At 43.6% G+C, this 17,633-nt stretch overlaps 1 protein-coding gene across 2 annotated transcripts in view; it reads left to right on the plus strand.

Moving 5' to 3' along the window:
• Nucleotides 1–17,633, plus strand: part of LOC122561331 (metal transporter CNNM2-like) — a 260,290-nt gene that overhangs the window by 220,336 nt on the left and 22,321 nt on the right. The window contains exon 6 of one of the 2 annotated variants that reach the window (XM_043713039.2): nucleotides 132–194. The exons of the other annotated variant lie outside the window; for it this stretch is intronic. Coding sequence (XP_043568974.1) covers nucleotides 132–194 — 63 coding nt within the window. The remainder of the gene's footprint in view (nucleotides 1–131; nucleotides 195–17,633) is intronic. 2 annotated transcript variants of the gene reach the window in all.

Below are 17,633 nucleotides of genomic sequence, written 5' to 3' on the forward strand. Positions count from 1 at the left end.
TATAATTTATGATTTATTAATGCTGACTTTACCAGAGTTTTCTTGCCTTAATTAATGCATACAAATATGTCAATTATTTTTCCGCTATTAATTTTAATTTCTCTTTGTTTAATTTTTCATTTCCCATATAGTTCCTTTGTCTCTGTCTCGTACCTTTGCTGTCAGCAGAACTGAATCACTGGCTGGTTCACCAGGTAAATTTATACCAATATGTCCTTGCTCTGCTTGTTAAATTTGTAGTTGGCATCTGAATAAATGACCAAATTTAATCCACCTTAATATTCAAATCTTTTCTATAAGTCCAAAATACAATTAATTATTGCAAGAAACCTGTTGCAGAACATATGTGGTATAAAGAATCCTAAAGTTACAATCTAATCATAGAGTTCCCAGCCATTGATCCTTCAGCTTTTACAATTTCTCCATGTTTCATTTGTTCAAAACGTATGCTGCATACCTAGAATAAGAGGAGAAAGTGAGGTCTGCAGATGCTGGAGATCAGAGCTGGAAATGTGTTGCTGGAAAAGCGCAGCAGGTCAGGCAGCATCCAGGGAACAGGAGAATCGACGTTTCGGGCATAAGCCCTTCTTCAGGAATGAGGAAAGTTTGTCCAGCAGGCTAAGATAAAAGGTAGGGAGGAGGGACATGGGGGATGGGTGTCGGAAATGTGATAGGTGGAAAGAGGTCAAGGTGAGGGTGAAAGGTCAGACTGGGGTGGGGGCGGAGAGGTCGGGAAGAAGATTGCAGGTTAGGAAGGCGGTGCTGAATTCGATGGATTTGACTGAGACAGGGTGGGGGGAGGGGAAATGAGGAAACTGGTGAAATCCGAGTTCATCCCTTGTGGTTGGAGAGTTCCTAGGCGGAAGATGGGGCGTTCTTCCTCCAACCGTCGTTTTGTTGTGGTCTGACGATGGAGGAGTCCAAAGACCTGCATATCCTTGGTGGAGTGGGAGGGGGAATTGAAATGCTGAGCTACAGGGTGGTTGGGTTGGTTGGTCCGGGTGTCCCAGAGGTGTTCTCTGAAACGCTCCGCAAGTGGTCCGGCTACTTGCGGAGCGTTTCAGAGAACACCTCTGGGACACCCGGACCAACCAACCCAACCACCCTGTAGCTCAGCATTTCAATTCCCCCTCCCACTCCACCAAGGATATACAGGTCTTTGGACTCCTCCATCGTCAGACCACAACAAAACGACGGTTGGAGGAAGAACGCCTCATCTTCCGCCTAGGAACCCTCCAACCACAAGGGATGAACTCGGATTTCACCAGTTTCCTCATTTCCCCTCCCCCCACCCTGTCTCAGTCAAATCCATCGAATTCAGCACCGCCTTCCTAACCTGCAATCTTCTTCCCGACCTCTCTGCCCCCACCCCAGTCTGACCTATCACCCTCACCTTGACCTCTTTCCACCTATCACATTTCCAGCGCCCCTCCTCCATGTCCCTCCTCCCTACCTTTTATCTTAGCCTGCTGGACAAACTTTCCTCATTCCTGAAGAAGGGCTTATGCCCGAAATGTCGATTCTCCTGTTCCCTGGATGCTGCCTGACCTGCTGTGCTTTACCTAGAATAAGAGTACTATGGAGAGAAATGGCTGCACCGAGCTGAAATTTTCCAGGCCTGCAGAGGTGGCTTTGGAGGCACATGCTTGAGGAAATTCGGAAAGTTGTGTGGTGGAACAAACAAAACACAGAAATTGCTGGAGAAACTCAGCAGATCTGGCAGCATCTGTAAAGAGAAAAGCAAGTTAACGATTCGTCTCCTGTGACCCTTCTTTAGCCAGTTCTGAAACTTTTTCCAGAACTGGAAACATGAACTGTTTTCTCTCCACAGAACCTGTCAGACCTGCTGAGTTTGTCCAGCAATTTCTGTTTTTTGTTTCAGATTTCTAACATCTGCAATCCTTGAGTTTTATTAAAGATTTGTGGTAGGTTGGCTTTACCATGCATTCCCACCTGGAGGCAAAGCAGCAGGTTTGAAGGTAACTTTTCTGGCAATGGTGGTAACCCATTTAAGGATACTAATAAACTTGTCTTTACTTATCCAGACCCCAAGAGTTACTACTAATGACACACTGGATGCTTTGTTATGTCAGGTGCTGGAAAATACATTGAAGGCAGCCTCACATTAGGACGTCTAAGCTGTAAATCTTTTGAGGGTGTAAAGCTATTTTTCAGCACTAATTCACAAAGGAAATCTACAGGCAGGCATGTCATTGTAGGCTCCAGGGAGATTGATGACTCTGCTAATACTTACACTGCTGTGAAAAAGCTGCTACCCTAGCATTGAAGGTGCATTCAAAGTGTTGCTGCCACTCTTGCTGATGACCATGCATCACGCACGCTGTGAAGGCTGCCACTGCCCTTCCAGCAGGCTGCAATGATGAGCCCTTTGAGGAACCTAATTAAGATTACCATCCTTAATCAGAAAGACCCCCTCAAGCTTTTGCGGGTGGCACGGTGGCACAGTGGTTAGCACTGCTGCCTCACAGCGCCAGAGACCCGGGTTCAATTCCCAACTCAGGCGACTGACTGTTTGGAGTTTGCACATTCTCCACGTGTCTGCGTGGGTTTCCTCCGGGTGCTCCGGTTTCCTCCCACAGTCCAAAGATGTGCAGGTCAGGTGAATTGGCCATGCTAAATTGCCCGTAGTGTTAGGTTAAAGGGGTAAATGTAGGGGTATGGGTGGGTTGCGCTTCGGCGGGTCGGTGTGGACTTGTTGGGCCGAAGGGCCTGTTTCCACACTGTAAGTAATCTAATCTAATCTAATCTAATCTAATCTTTCTTAATTGGCTGCCTTCAGGAACCTCCAGGGTCTTTTGTCCTATTCGACCTCTCCTGGCGTCCTCACCAGTACCCCTCCGCTGACACACTCATTCGTTTGGCTGAACTGGTCCTCACCATCAATAATTTCTCCTTTGAATCCTCCCACTTCCTCCAGACGGAAGGGGTAGCCATGGGCACCTGCATGGGCCCCAGCTATGCCTGTCTCTTTGTCGGTTACATGAAGCAGTCCACCATCCACAGCTACACCGGCACCATTCCCCACCTTTTCCTCTGCTACATTGATGATTGTATCGGCGTCACCTCGTGCTCCAACGAGGAGGTTAAACAGTTCATTAATTTCACCAACACATTCCACCCCGACCTTAAATTCACCTGCACGATCTCAGTCCCCTCCCACCTCCTTCCTGGACCCCTCCATCTTCGTCAACGGTGACCGACTCAACGTGGACACCTTCTATAAACTCACCTCCTCCCATCCTGCCTCTAGTAAAAATGTTATCTCTTATTCCGAATTCCTCCACCTCATCTGCTCCATGGAGGACCAGTTCCACCACAGAACACACCAGATAGCGGCCTCTTCAAAGACCACATTTTCCCCTCCCACGTGGTCGGTGATGCCCTCCAGTGCATCTCATCTACTTCCCGCACCTCCGTTCTCAAACTACACCCCTCCAACTGCATCAAGGACAGAAGCCCCATGGTCCTCACCTTCCACCCCACCATCCTCCGTCATTTCCGCCACCTACAAACGGACTACACCACTAGAGATATATTTCCTTCCCCACCCCATCCACTTTCCGTTAAGACCATTCCCTCCGCGACTGTCTTGTCGGGTCCACGCCCCCTACCAACCCACCCTACCCTCCCGGCACCTTCCCCGGCCACCACAGAATTTCAAAACCCTCATCTCCCCCCTCACCTCTGTCCAGGGCCCTGAAGGAGCCTTCCACATCCATAAGAGTTTCACCTGCACTTCCACACATGTCATTTACTGTATCTGTTGCTCCTGATGCGGTCTCCTCTACATTGGAGAGATAGGACGCCTACTTGTAGAGTGTCTCAGAGAACATCTCCGGGACAACCGCATTAACCAACCACACTGTCCCGTGGCCAAACACTTCAACTCCCCCTCTCACTCCACCAAGGGCATGCAGGTCCTGGGCGTCTCTGTCGCCACACCCTAACCACCCAACGCCTGGAGGATGAACACCTCATCTTCTACCTTGGGGCCCTCCAACTACAGGCATCAATGGGGGTTTCACCAGTTTCCTCATTTCCCCTCCCCCCCCCCACCTATCCGCTCCACCTTCCTCTCCGCTCCACCTTCCTCTCCGACCTATCACCATTACCCCCACCTCCACCTACCTATTGCACTCTCAACTATCTTCCCACAGCCACACCCTCTCAGCTCACAAGCCTTATCCTGATGAAGGGCTCTTGCCTGAAGTGGCGATTCTCCGGCTCCTCAGACACTGCCTGACCTGCTGTGCTTTTCCAGCACCACAGTCTCAACTCTGATCTCCAACATCTGTAGTCTTCACTCTCTCCGAATCTCTCTCGTCCTATTGTTTTTTGATTTGATTTATTCTTGTCACATGTATTGAAATACAGTGAAAAGTATTGACTTGTTTGCTACATGCCAAGAGTAAGTTAACCAATGAAACAGAGAGGATCCCTTAATATTTTCTTAATATTGAAACCAGAGCTGTCCTGTCTCTTAGAAGTAAGGAAATATTTACAGTTACAGTGTTAAATCTGGTTTACAAAGTGCCCAAGCGATTTGTTGGATTCCAGTTTTAAATCTATCCAGTTTTAATTGAAATGATGAGCTGTGTTCAATGATACACCGAGTTGTAATTATATTCAGGCACATTCGCAATTTTCTTAAGGGCTAGATTGCCATAAGGACTGAAACTTTGTGTGGCTGAATTCATGAGTTGGAATCCCTAATAATGTGAGTGTCCGTTATGCATCCATGTGTGCATGTTTGTGTTGAAGTACCTTCTCAATCCACATTGTACTGTGTTTAAGGAAGCTCCTTTTTATAGCAATTAGTTTTTTTTGCTTTTAGTGCAAAATTAGAAATCTGGAAAATGCTGTTCTCCATGGCTGCTGACTGTACTCATCGTCTTTACTTTCCTGTCAAGCTTGCACAATTCATTGCAAATTGAGATTAAAAAAAACATAAGAGTAGGCCACAGTGGAGCTATGGGCTAATACATGACCAGGTTCTGGTGGACCTCATCCTAGGGTCACATAAGAAGTGGCTAGTGAGATAGTTGATGCATTGGCTTAATTTTCCAAAACACGCATGATTCTGGGAGGGTTTCTTTAGATGGAACGTTAGCAAATGTAATGCCTTTGTTTAAAATGAGAGGGGATCAGAAAGAAGAAAACCACAGGCCAATTAACTTAGCACCTTATGAAAATGTTAAACATTATTAGTAAAGAAATTATAACAGGGCTTTTAGAAAAGTTCAAAGTAGTATCAAGTCAGCTAGTATCAAAATCGTTTTGTATAAAATAAATCATGTTTTACCAATCTATTGTAGTTCTTTGAGATAACGGAAGCTGTAGATAAGATAGAACCGATTGCTGTGTTGTATTTAGATTTCCAGGAGACATTGATAAAGTACTGTATCAAAGGTCATTATGGAAAATGAAAGTTCGTGGTGTTAGGATAGCACGTTGGCATTAGCTTAGGAAGTATGCCTAAATGGGGGTTTTTCAGGTTTACAAGATGTAACAAGTGGTGTGACATGGCCAGTGCTGGGACCTCTGCTGTTTGCAATTAATAAAAATTACTTTGCATAAAAGAATGGAAGGCATAGTTGAAGAATTTGCTGATGACTCAAAGATAGGTAAGAAAATAAAGTTGTGAAGACAGCCTGAGGGCATTGGAGAGGGATATTAAAAGCTTAATTGGCAAAGATCTTCTAAGTGGGTATAATGCAGGAAAATGTGTCCATTTTAGCAAGAAGAATTTTAAAAGGAGCATATTATCTAAAGGTGAAATGTTGCAAGGGGTTCTGGTGCATGGATCACAAAAGGTAAGTATGCAGGTGCAGAAAGTAGGTTAGATTAGATTAGATTAGATTCCCTACAGTGTGGAAACAGGCCCTTCGGCCGACCAGTCCACACCGACCCTCCAAAGAGTAACCCACCTCCCTCTGACTCATGCACCTACCACTATGGGCAATTTAACGTGGCCAATTCACCTGACTTGCACATCTTTAGACTGTGGGAGGAAACTGGAGCACCCAGAGGAAACTCACGCAGACACTGGAAGAATGTGCAAACTCCACACAGACAGTCACCCAAGGCTGGAATCGCCCCAAAGATCTTAAGAATCTATCTCTGCCTTAAAAATAGTCAAGGACACTGCTTTCATAGTTTTTCCAGGAAAAACGTTCCAAAGACTCAAGATAATCAGAGAGGAAAAAAAATCACCTCTCTTGTTTTCAATGGGTGATCACTGGTTTTTAAACTGTGACCTGTTTCCAGATTCTCCCGTAAGAGGAAATATCCTCTGCACATTTACCCTGTCAAAATCCTTCAGGATCTTAAATGTTTCAGTTAAGCCACCTCCTACTCTTCTATACTCCAGCAGATACAAACTTAGACTGTCCAACCTTTTCTCTCAAAACAACCCCTCAGATGTTATTAAACTTGAGAAGATGCAGAAAAGATTTACAAGGATGTTGTGGAAGTGGAGTGGCTGAATAGGCTGGGGCTTTTATCTCGAAAGCATCGGAAACTGAGAGGTGACCTTACAGAGGTTTATAAAATCATAAGGGGCATGGGTAGGGTGAATAGCTAAGGTCTTTTTCCAATGGTTGGAGAGTGTAAAACTAGAGGACCTAGGTTTAAGGTGAGAGGGGAAAGAGTTAGCTAAGAATAAAGAACAATATAGCACAAGCCTGTGCCAACACATTTTGCCCTTCCATACTAAAACTGTCTTTACTTACATAAAAGGAACTGAGAGGTAACTTTTTCATGCAGAAGGAAGTCTGTGTATGGAATGAGCTGCCAGAGGAAGTGGTGGAAATAGATATAATTACAATATTTAAAAGGCATCTGGAGGGATATACAAATAAGTAGGGTTTTGGGGTATTTGGGCCAAATGCTGGCAAATGGTTCTAGGTCAGATTGGATTGTCTGGAAGGTGCAGACGAGTTGGACTGAATGGTCTGGTTCTATGTTGTTTGAAACTGTGACTCTATTAGTCTCATAGACCTTCACTGAACTGCCTCCAAAGCACTTTCTTCCTGACAAGCACTGTGCAGAGTACTCCAGATTTATCCTACGCTGCTCCGGGAAGCGAGAAAGGAGGTTGCTAAGCCACTGGTGAGGATATTTGCCTCCTCACACTCCACGCAAGTTGTACCGGAGGATTGGAAGGAAGCGAATGTTGTTCCTCTTTTCAAGAAGGATAATAGGGAAGTTCCTGGCAATTACAGACCAGTCAGCCTTATGTCTGTGGTCAGCAAGGTTTTGGAAAGAATTCTGAGGGAAAGGATTTATGATTTGGCAAAGCATAGTGTGATTAAAGGCAGTCAGCATGGCTTTGTGAGGGGCAGGTCATGCCTCACAAATCTTATTGAGTTCTCTAAGGAGGTATCAAGACAGGTCGACGAAGGTCAAGCAGTGGATGTGGTATATATAGACTTCAACAAGGCATTTGAGAAGGTTCCCCATGGTAGGCTCATTCATAAAGTCAGGAAGTATGGGATACAGGGAGATTTGGCTATCTGGATTCAGAATTGGTTGGCTGACAGAAGGCAGAGAGTGGTTGTAGATGGAAAGTATTCTGCCCAGAGGTCAGTGTTGAGTGGGGTCCCGCAGTTCTCTGTACTTGGGCCTCTGCTCTTTGTAATTTTTAATAAATGACTTGGATGAAGAGGTTGAGGGGTGGGTTCGCAAATTTGCAGATGACACAAAGGTTGGAGGTGCTGTCAATAATATTGAGGGCTACTGCAGGCTGCAGCGCGACATAGACAGGATGCAGAGCTGGGCTGAGAAATGGCAGATGGAGTTCAACCTGGATAAATGCGAAGTGTTGCATTTTGGAAGGTCGAACTCGAATGCTGAATATAGGATTAAAGACCGGATTCTTGGCAGTGTGGAGGAACAGAGGGATCTGGGTGTGCAAGTACATAGATCCCTCAAAGTTGCCACCCAAGTGGATAGGGTTGTTAAGAAAGCATATGGTGTTTTGGCTTTCATCAACAGGGGGATAGTGTTTAAGAGCCGCGATGTTTTGCTACAGCTAGTCCCTGGTGAGACCACACTTGGAATATTGTGTTCAGTTCTGGTCGCCCTACTATAGGAAAAATATAGAGGCTTTGGAGAGGGTGCAAAGAAGGTTTACCAGGATGCTGCCTGGGCTGGAGGGCTTGCCTTATGAAGAAAGGTTGAATAAGCTCAGACTTTTCTTTCTGGGCGAGATGGAGGAAGAGAGGAGACCTGATCGAGGTATAAAAGATAATGAGTGGAATAGATATAGTCAATAGCCAGAGACGTTTCCCCAAGCCAGGATTGACTGGTATGAGGGGTCATAGATATAAGATATGAGGTGAAAGGTATAGTGGAGACGTCAGAGATAGGTTCTTTACGCAGAGAGTTGTGAATGCATGGAATGAGATGCCAGCTGTGGTGGTGGAAGCAGAGTCATTGTGGACATTTAAGCGACTGCTGGACATGCACATGGATAGCAGTGAGTTGAGGGGTGCATAGGTTAAGTTATTATATTTTACGTTAGGGTTAAACCTCGGCACAACATCATGGGCCAAAGAGCCTGTTCTGTGCTGTACATTTCTATGTTCTATGGGGTCTCACCAGTGTCCTGTATAACTGAAGCATAACCTCCCTACTTTTGTATTCAATTCTCATGAAAACATTCAATTTCCCAATTACTTGCTCTGTGGTTAGCACTGCTGCCTCACAGCACCAGGGACCTGAGTTCGATTCCAGCCTTGGGCGACGGTCTGTTTGGCGTTTGCACATGCTCCCAGTGTCTGTGTGGATTTCCTCCGGGTGCTCCTCCCACAGTCAAAACATGTGCAGGTCAGGTAAATTTGCTATGCTAAATTGCTCTTAGTGTTAGGTGCATTAGTAAGAGGGAAATGGGTCTGAGTGAGCTACTCTTCGGAGGGTCGGTGTGGACTTGTTGGATCGAAAGGTCTGTTTCCACACTGTAGGGAATCTAATCTAATCCATAAGGTCTATAAGACATAGGTGTACAAGCAAACTATTCAGGCCATCAAGGTTGTTTTGTCGACAATCCTCAAATCCACTTCCTACTTTTCCCCCATTTCCCTTGATTGTCTTACTTATTAAAAATCTGTCTTAGCCTTGAATATATTAATGTCCCAACCTTGACAGCTTTCTGCAGTAAAGAATTATGCAGCTTCACTACCTTTTTTTTTAAGAGAATAATTTCTTGTTAAGCAAGCGGATGAAAGATTATCAAGAGTAGGTGGAAATGTGGTTTGGAGGTTTCAAACAGGTCAGGCCTGATTGTGTTGAATGGCAGAGCAGATTTGAGGGGCTGAATGGGTCTACTTGTCATTATATCTTCATACGTTAGGAGCAGCAGTAGGTCATGTAGCCCCTGAGCTCATTTCGGACCTGGTGCACTCAATAAAATTTGAATCAAATGAATTTCTCCAAACACACAGTGGCTTGTATTTGGAGACCAGGTTTAAGGGACCATCATAGAAATTAAAGTAAACCAACTGGTTGTGAAGTTAATTTCTGTTCCAATCTCCAGATTTATCCACATGTCAAAATCAACAATGGTTTCTGAAGAATGGCTTCATTCAATAGCGAGCTATCTCTTGTTTTACCTTTTTAGGTTCTGGTCCCTCTCACATTTTTGTGATTTCATAAAGAAAGATCTGAGCCATTATCATTGTCCCAACTGTACAATGAATGCCACTCTTCAGTGTTTATCCCTCTGGACAGCCTGATTAGCTGAGGACCAACTTGTTGTGTTTCCTTGTAATAAGCTGGCACAAAATGATGCTTTGGTCATGAGTATGGCTGTGGAATCCACCTTTTTCGTCAAAGGATTTATCCAGAATTTCCAAAGAATGGTGTTACTGGTTGTATTTGTAATCAATTCATTTCAACCAGAAATACTGTTAGTGTTTTTTTGCATTCCCCGATTAATGAAATGTCTCAGTGGGCAGGAGGAATGCGTTTTATCCAGGAGCAAAAGGTTATTTGTAAGTCTTGGGAATTTTTCGATTTCACAGTACTTAAGTTGTCTGTTGCTTCCGTAGTGATGTCCGGTGTTTTGGAACCTGCCTGAGTCATCAACATTATGGATAAACTAATCTCACTAATCTTTACTGGAATAGTAGCAGAATATTACAATTGAAGAGTTGTATGACCTAATTTGCTTTTTTTCTGTTTCCTTCTGCTAAGATAAAACTAGCCAGTCTTTATAGAAAATAGTGACAATGACAAATTGTTATGATCAAGTCCTGTCTGAGAGTTTTAAAATAGTGTATGCATGCTAATTTTATGCATGGAGAAGTTGGCCATTTTCAGACTATTTCAGATTAATGTGACTGGAATTTGACATAAAATGACATGTGGAGAGGTTGCTCCATATATGGGATGGAAAGACTATTTGCTTTCCAATCCTATAATAACATATGTACTTAGATCACAAGAGTCACATTTTTGGTTGTTAACTCCTACAATGCTAGCAGTTGGCTGCAGTTTTTATTTCAGCTATATTTTAAGCATGCATGATGAATCCATAATGAAGTACACTTGAAATATTTTTTAAAACTTTTTTTGGACATTCACCGGATGGAGGCATTGCTCCAGGTCTGGAATCACATGTAGTCTAGACCAGTTAGGATGGCAGTTTCCTTCCCTAAAGGATATTAGGGAAAAACCAGACGGATTTTTCTGACAATCAACAATGGATTCATGGTCATCATTAGACTCTTGATTCCAGATTATTATTGAATTCAAATTCCACCATCTGCCATGACAGGATTCAAACCTGGGTCTCTTGAATAATAGTACTATAATAGCTATAATATCACTAGGCTGTTGCAACCCCTTCTGCTGAGACAGTATAAGTTTCTAAAAATGGGAAGAGAAACATTTTCCTTCATTTTGCTCCCTGAGATAGCTTTTGCCCATTAATCACTTTCTCTATGTATATATGAGTGTTACTGATTCATATGTGCCCTCTGTTTCTGACTTTCCATTTTTATTGTTCAGTTTTCTCTCTCCCCCTTGCACTCTTTACTGTTTTATCAGGGCACATTCCTTCCTTAAACACACAATCTATTGACTTTTTCTTGGGCAAGTACTTTCATTTTTGTCAAACTTTTACCTTGCTATTAAAAAAAACAAAAAATAAAAATCCTCTTACTGTTGTTGCCTGTTTAACCAGATGCCAAGCCCAATAATCTTTCTCCTTTGGAATGTGGATCCAGGAATAATTTGAAAATGTTACCCTTGAAACAAACACAAATAATTCAGGTGCTGGAAATCTTAAAAACAGTCAGTTCTGGTATAACGCAGTAGTTCTGTACTTGTGCAATCCCAGCTTATGAAAATTGCATAATAGCAGCACCATTTAAACTCATGGGGCCGGAATCATGTTATAACCAATTGATGCTTTCATACTTCATGCTTTAGAAACAGTGTTCCTAATAAGATTACAGTGGTGCTGGAAAAGCACAGCAGGTCAGGCAGATAATCTCTCCACTCTGGAGGCTCCTTGCCTCCGTTCCTGATGAAGGGAGCAGCACGGTGGCACAGTGGGCGGCACGGTGGCACAGTGGTTAGCACTGCTGCCTCACAGCGCCAGAGACCCGGGTTCAATTCCCGACTCAGGCGACTGACTGTGTGGAGTTGCACATTCTCCCCGTGTCTGCGTGGGTTTCCTCCAGGTACTCCGGTTTTCTCCCACAGTCCAAAGATGCGCAGGTTAGGTGAATTGGCCATGTTAAATTGCCCCGTTGTGTTAGGTAAAGGGGTAAATGTAGGGGAATGGGTGGGTTGCGCTTCGGCAGGTCGGTGTGAACTTGTTGGGCCGAAGGGCCTGTTTCCACACTGTAAGTAATCTAATCTAAGGGCTTTTGCCCAAAACGTCGATTTTTCCTGCTCCTCGGATGCTGCCTGACCTGCTGTGCTTTTACAGCACCACTCTAATCTAGAATCTGGTTTCCAGCATCTGCATTCCCACTTTTGCTTAGTGTTCCCAATAAGTCAATCGTGTTATAACAAATTCGCATTAATGAAACACACCTTATAGCAGAATGACCTGCAGTAGAAAATACTGGATATTGTAAATACTCAGGCCTAGCAGCCTCTGAGTACTGAGGAACAAAGAGAATTTGGAGTATAAGTCTGTAAATCGCTGAAGGTGTCAGCACAGGAGACAGGTGGTGAGGAAGCCATAAGAGATGCTTGCCTTCATTTGCTGGGGCATAGAATATAGGAGCAAGGAAATCTTGTTGCAACTTTATAAAACATTGTTCAGGCCACAGATGGAATACTGTGTGCAGTTCTGGTCATCACACTGTTGGAAGGAGATGATTGCACTGGAGATAGTAAATCTCCTCTGCACCAGGGATGTTGCCAAGAATGAAGAATCACAGTTATGTGGATTTACTGGAGAAGCTGGGCTTGTTTCCTTGGTGCAAAGGAGGATGAGGGGGATCCGATAGAGGTATACAAAATTATGAGAGGCATTGACAGGATAGATCATGAGGATTTTTCTCCAAGGCAGATGCCTGTAAGATTAGAGGGAACAAAGTTTAAGATGAGTGATTCGTTTAGAGGAAGTCTGAAGAAAATGTTTGTCATGCAGAGGGTGTTAGAAACATGGAGCACCCTGCCTGAGAGGATGATGTCTTAACATTTAAGAAGCATCAGGATTAATACTTAAAAAGACAGGGCATAGTAGGCTATGGACCAAGTGCAGGTAAATGGGAGTATCTGAGGAAAGGTCACGTGACCCAAAACATTAACTCTGATTTCTCCCCACAGATGCTGCCAGACTTGCTGAACTTTTCCAGCAATTTCTATTCTTGTTTCTGATTTATAACATCCGCAGTTCTTTCGGTGTTTATTCAGACAAATAGGATTGATGTGGCTTGGTTGGCATAGTCATGGTGGGCCAAAGGGCCTGTTTCTGTGGTGTATGACTCTGAGTTATAGTTTGTGGAGAGAGGAAGAGAATTATGTTCCACATCAATGACCTTTTATCAGAATTGGATGAAAACTGATCATCTTATTGAGTTCTTTGAGATGGTGACCAAACAGGTGGATATGGGTAAAGCAGTTGATGCGTTGTATATGGATTTCAGTAAGGCGCTTGATAAGATTCCCCATGGTAGGCTATTGCACAAAGTACAGAGGCATGGGATTGATGGTGATTTAGTGATGGGATCTGAAATTGACGAGCTGAAAGAAGACAGAGGGTGGTGGTTCATCCTGGTATTCAGTTACGAGTGGTGTGCCTCAAGGACCTGTTTTGAGGCCACTGCTGTTTGTCATTTTTATAAATGACCTAGGTGAGGGTGTAGAGGGGTGGCTTACTAATTTATGGATGACTCTAAGGTCGGTGGAGTTGTGGATATTGCTGAAGGACGTTGCAGATTACAGAGCAATATAGATAAGCTACAGAGCTGGGTTGAGAGGTAGCAAATGGAGTTTAATGCAGAAAAGTGTGTGGTGATTCACTTTGGAAGGAGCAACAGGAATACAAAGTACTGGGCTAATGGTAAGATTCTTGGTAGTGTGGATGAGCAGAGAGATCTCTGTGTCCATGTACATAGATCCCTGAAAGTTGCCACCCAGGTTGATAGGGTTGTTAAGAAGGCATACGGTGTGTTAGCTTTTATTAGTTGAGGGATTGCGTTTCGGAGCCACAAGGTCATGCTGCAGCTGTACAAAGCTCTGGTGTGGCCGGACTTGGAGTATTGCGTACAGTTCTGGTCACTGCATTATAAGAAGGATGTGGAGGCTTTGGAAAGGGTTCAGAGGAGATTTATTGGGATGTTGCCTGGTATAGAGGGAATGTCTTATGAAGAAATACTGAGGGACTTGAGGCTAATTTTCATTAGAGCGAAGCAGGTTGAGAGGTGACTTAATTGAGGCATAGAAGATAATCAGAGGATTAGATAGGGTGGATAGTGAGAACCTTTTTCCTCGGATGGTGATGGCTAGCACAAGGGGATATAGCTTTAAATTGAGGTCACGCCTCAATTAGGACAGATGTCAGAGGTAGTTTCTTTACTTAGAATAATAGGGGCATGGAATACACTGTCTGGAACAGTAGTAGACTGGCCAACTTTAAGGGCATTTAAATGGTCATTGAATAAACCTATAGATGAAAATGGAATTGTATAGGTTAGATGGTTATCAGATTGATTCCACAGGTCGGCTCAGCATCAAGGGCTGAAGGGCCTGTACCAAGCTGTAATGTTCTATGTTCTATCTTTGAATTTAAGTGTGTTGATAATCTATCATCTAGCATCCAGAACTCTTAGTCTGAACTGCAAAAAGTCATATTTTCTCTCTGATTATCAAATTTCCTATTACGGCAATTGCATCGCAAAGAGGTTGTTTCCTGGTGCACCAAGATTAATCTTGTAACTAACATTTTTAAAAATTATTTGGTTATGTGAATGTTGTGTGCTAGTTCTTATTTCTCTATGTTACACTTCTGAACTTCATGAGCTTTGGGATTGTAGTGATTGGAGCTAGGTGGATCTTGTTGACTGAGACCCTTGATTGGGGTTGTTAACCTGAGCCATTAGGGAGCCCTGGATGACAGATAAAATTCCTGGTGGTAAAACAGGAGTTCCAACTCTATATTGATTTAGTCCCTACCCTCCCTTTCACTGTTTTTGATCACACAGCACTGCCCTTTGATGTGAAGGGCAGAGTTTGTCACTGGCCACTCGGGTGTTTTCCTATCTTCCTGGTGGTGGAAATTGAATAAAGATTCATGCACCTTGTGTCTCTCACTGTGTCTCACACCTGCATACACACACCATGGGTGCAGGGGAAAAAATAAGCACTACCGCACTTAGGTGGTAGTGTGGGGGTTTAAAAAAAAAAGAGGACATCAAATAAGCACTACCGCAGTTAGGTGGTAGTGTGGGGGTTAAATTATATTTTAAAAAGATAAAAAAAGAAAAAGAAAATAAACTTCCTGGTGGTGTTAGGGCCAACTGCCTGCCCCTCTTCCGCGGTTACGTTAGGGCCCGGTGTCCTTGGAGAAGGAGCACGCGGTCTCCACCAACACCCTGGAGTTGTTCAGGGAGAGGTGGGCACTGCAGGAAGTGGAGTGCATTATTTCCCCCTCCAACTCTATTTTGATTTAGTCCCTACCCCACCCCTTCACTGTTTGATCACACAGCATTGCCCTTTTTTTGAAGGGCAATGCTTGTCACTGGCCACTCGGGTGTTTTCCTATATTCCTGGTGGTGGAAATTGAATAAACATTTGTGCACCTTGTGTCTCTCACTGTGTCTCACACCTGCACACACACAACATGGGTGCTGGGGAAAAAAATAAGCACTACCGCAGTTAGGCAGTAGTGTGGGGGTTAGCAGTGAAGAAAGAAAAGCAAAAAAAAACATTCCTGGTGGTGGAATATAAATAATGATTTACGCATTTGTTGTTCACTGTGTCCTTTACCTGTGCACACACCCGACATGAGTGCTGGGGAAAAATAAGCACTCAAAGTTTGTGAGAAGATTTGTAGCTCGGGTGCTCGTTGTTGTGGTTCTGTTCGCTGAGCTGAAAATTTGTGTTGCAGACGTTTCGTCCCCTGTCTAGGTGACATCCTCAGTGCTTGGGACCCTCCTGTGAAGCGCTTCTGTGATCTTTCCTCCGGCATTTGTAGTGGTTTAAATCTGCCGCTTCCGGTTGTCAGTTCCAGCTATCCGCTGCAGTGGTCGGTATATTGGGTCCAGGTTGATGTGCTTATTGATTGAATCTGTGGATGAGTGCCATGCCTCTAGGAATTCCCTGGCTGTTCTCTGTTTGGCTTGGCCTATAATAGTAGTGTTGTCCCAGTCGAACTCATGTTGTTTGTCATCTGCGTGTGTGGCTACTAAGGATAGCAGGTCGTGTCGTTTCGTGGCTAGTTGGTGTTCATGGATGCGGATCGTTAGCTGTCTTCCTGTTTGTCCTATGTAGTGTTTTGTGAAGTCCTTGCATGGGATTTTGTACACTACATTGGTTTTGCTCATGCTGGGTATTGGGTCCTTCGTTCTGGTGAGTTGATGTCTGAGAGTGGCTGATGGTTTGTGTGCTGTTATGAGTCCTAGTGGTCGCAGTAGTCTGGCTGTCAGTTCGGAAATGCTCTTGATATATGGTAACATGGCTAGTCCTTTGGGTTGCGGCATGTCCTCATTCTGTTGTCTTTCCCTTAGGCATCTGTTGATGAAATTTCGCGGGTATCCGTTTTTGGCAAATATATTGTATAGGTGTTCTTCTTCCTCTTTTTACAGTTCTGGTGTGCTGCAGTGTGTTGTGGCCCTTTTGAATAGTGTCTTAATGCAACTTCTTTTGTGTGTGTTGGAGTGGTTACTTTCGTAGTTTAGGACTTGGTCTGTGTGTGTGGCTTTCCTGTATACCTTTGTGGTGAATTCTCCGTTCGGTGTTCTCTGTACCATCACATCTAGGAATGGGAGTTGGTTGTCCTTTTCTTCCTCTCTAGTGAATCGGATCCCTGTGAGTGTGGCGTTGATGATCCGATGTGTGTTCTCTATTTCTGTGTTTTTAATGATTATAAAGGTGTCATCCACATATCTGACCCAGAGTTTGGGTTGAATTTGCGGTAAGGCTGTTTGTTCTAATCTTTGCATTACCGCTTCTGCTATGAGTCCAGAGATGGGTGCCGTCTATTGACCTCTGAACCACTCCCTGAACTGAAGAGATTCTGAATGTCCTTTTTTTCAACTCTGAGTGAACAGGATGTCAGATACTCCTGCTCTTTTTTTTTCCTCTTTCCCCACACTACTGCCTGATAGTGGTAGTCCTTTTCTTTCCTCCAGCACCCACATTGTGTGTGTGCAGGTATAGGACACAGTAAACGAGTGTCAGGCTACAGTTATTGTGCTGTGTACATGTAGGTAAAGGGTGACTTGGCGCCTGGCCTCTATGCAGTTATTTAAGGGATGTATCATGAAAGTGCTTTATGAGTATTTGTATTTAAATTTAATATCTTTATTCTTATATTTGATTCTTTGCCAGAAACTGTTTGTTTTTTTTTTGTTCTTTTATCATTTTGAAGATGTTAGATTAAATCTTTCCTTCACAGTGTAAAGGGAGTATAGCTCCCTGAAGTATGGTCAATGTAAGCTGTCATGAAAATGGAACACTTTTCTCATATACAAAACTTATTATGTCTCCTAATTAAGTGTTGTTGGTAAACTTGGATATAAAACTCTCTTAGTTATAGGGTTTTGACAGCATGGAAAGAGGCACTTTGGCCCATCATGCTAGTCATCAAACATCCATCTATTCTAATCCCATTTTCCAGTACTTGGCCCAAAGACTTGTATGCTATTGCATTTAAAATCTAAATGGTTCTTAAAGCCTTTGAAGATTCCTACTTCTTCATATGTGCAAGCTATTAATTGAGTAAAGACCTGAGGGCCCAGAAGAGATTCTTATGTTCCTATTTGTCATATTGTGTCAAACTATGTTCCCTTTATCTTCCCTGTTTATCTCCTACTTTCAAACAACATCCCAACATTGTCATTTCTTGTTGGGTAATCAGTCTTCTTTTCAACAACTACCAACCTAAGGAGTGAGTATCCTTTGAGACCCTCACTCCATAAGTCATTCTG

Source organism: Chiloscyllium plagiosum, unplaced genomic scaffold (genome assembly GCF_037043375.1).
Source record: "Chiloscyllium plagiosum isolate Xiang-an unplaced genomic scaffold, Cpla_swu_hap1 HiC_scaffold_22, whole genome shotgun sequence".
In the NCBI taxonomy this organism is placed as follows: Eukaryota; Metazoa; Chordata; class Chondrichthyes; order Orectolobiformes; family Hemiscylliidae; genus Chiloscyllium; species Chiloscyllium plagiosum.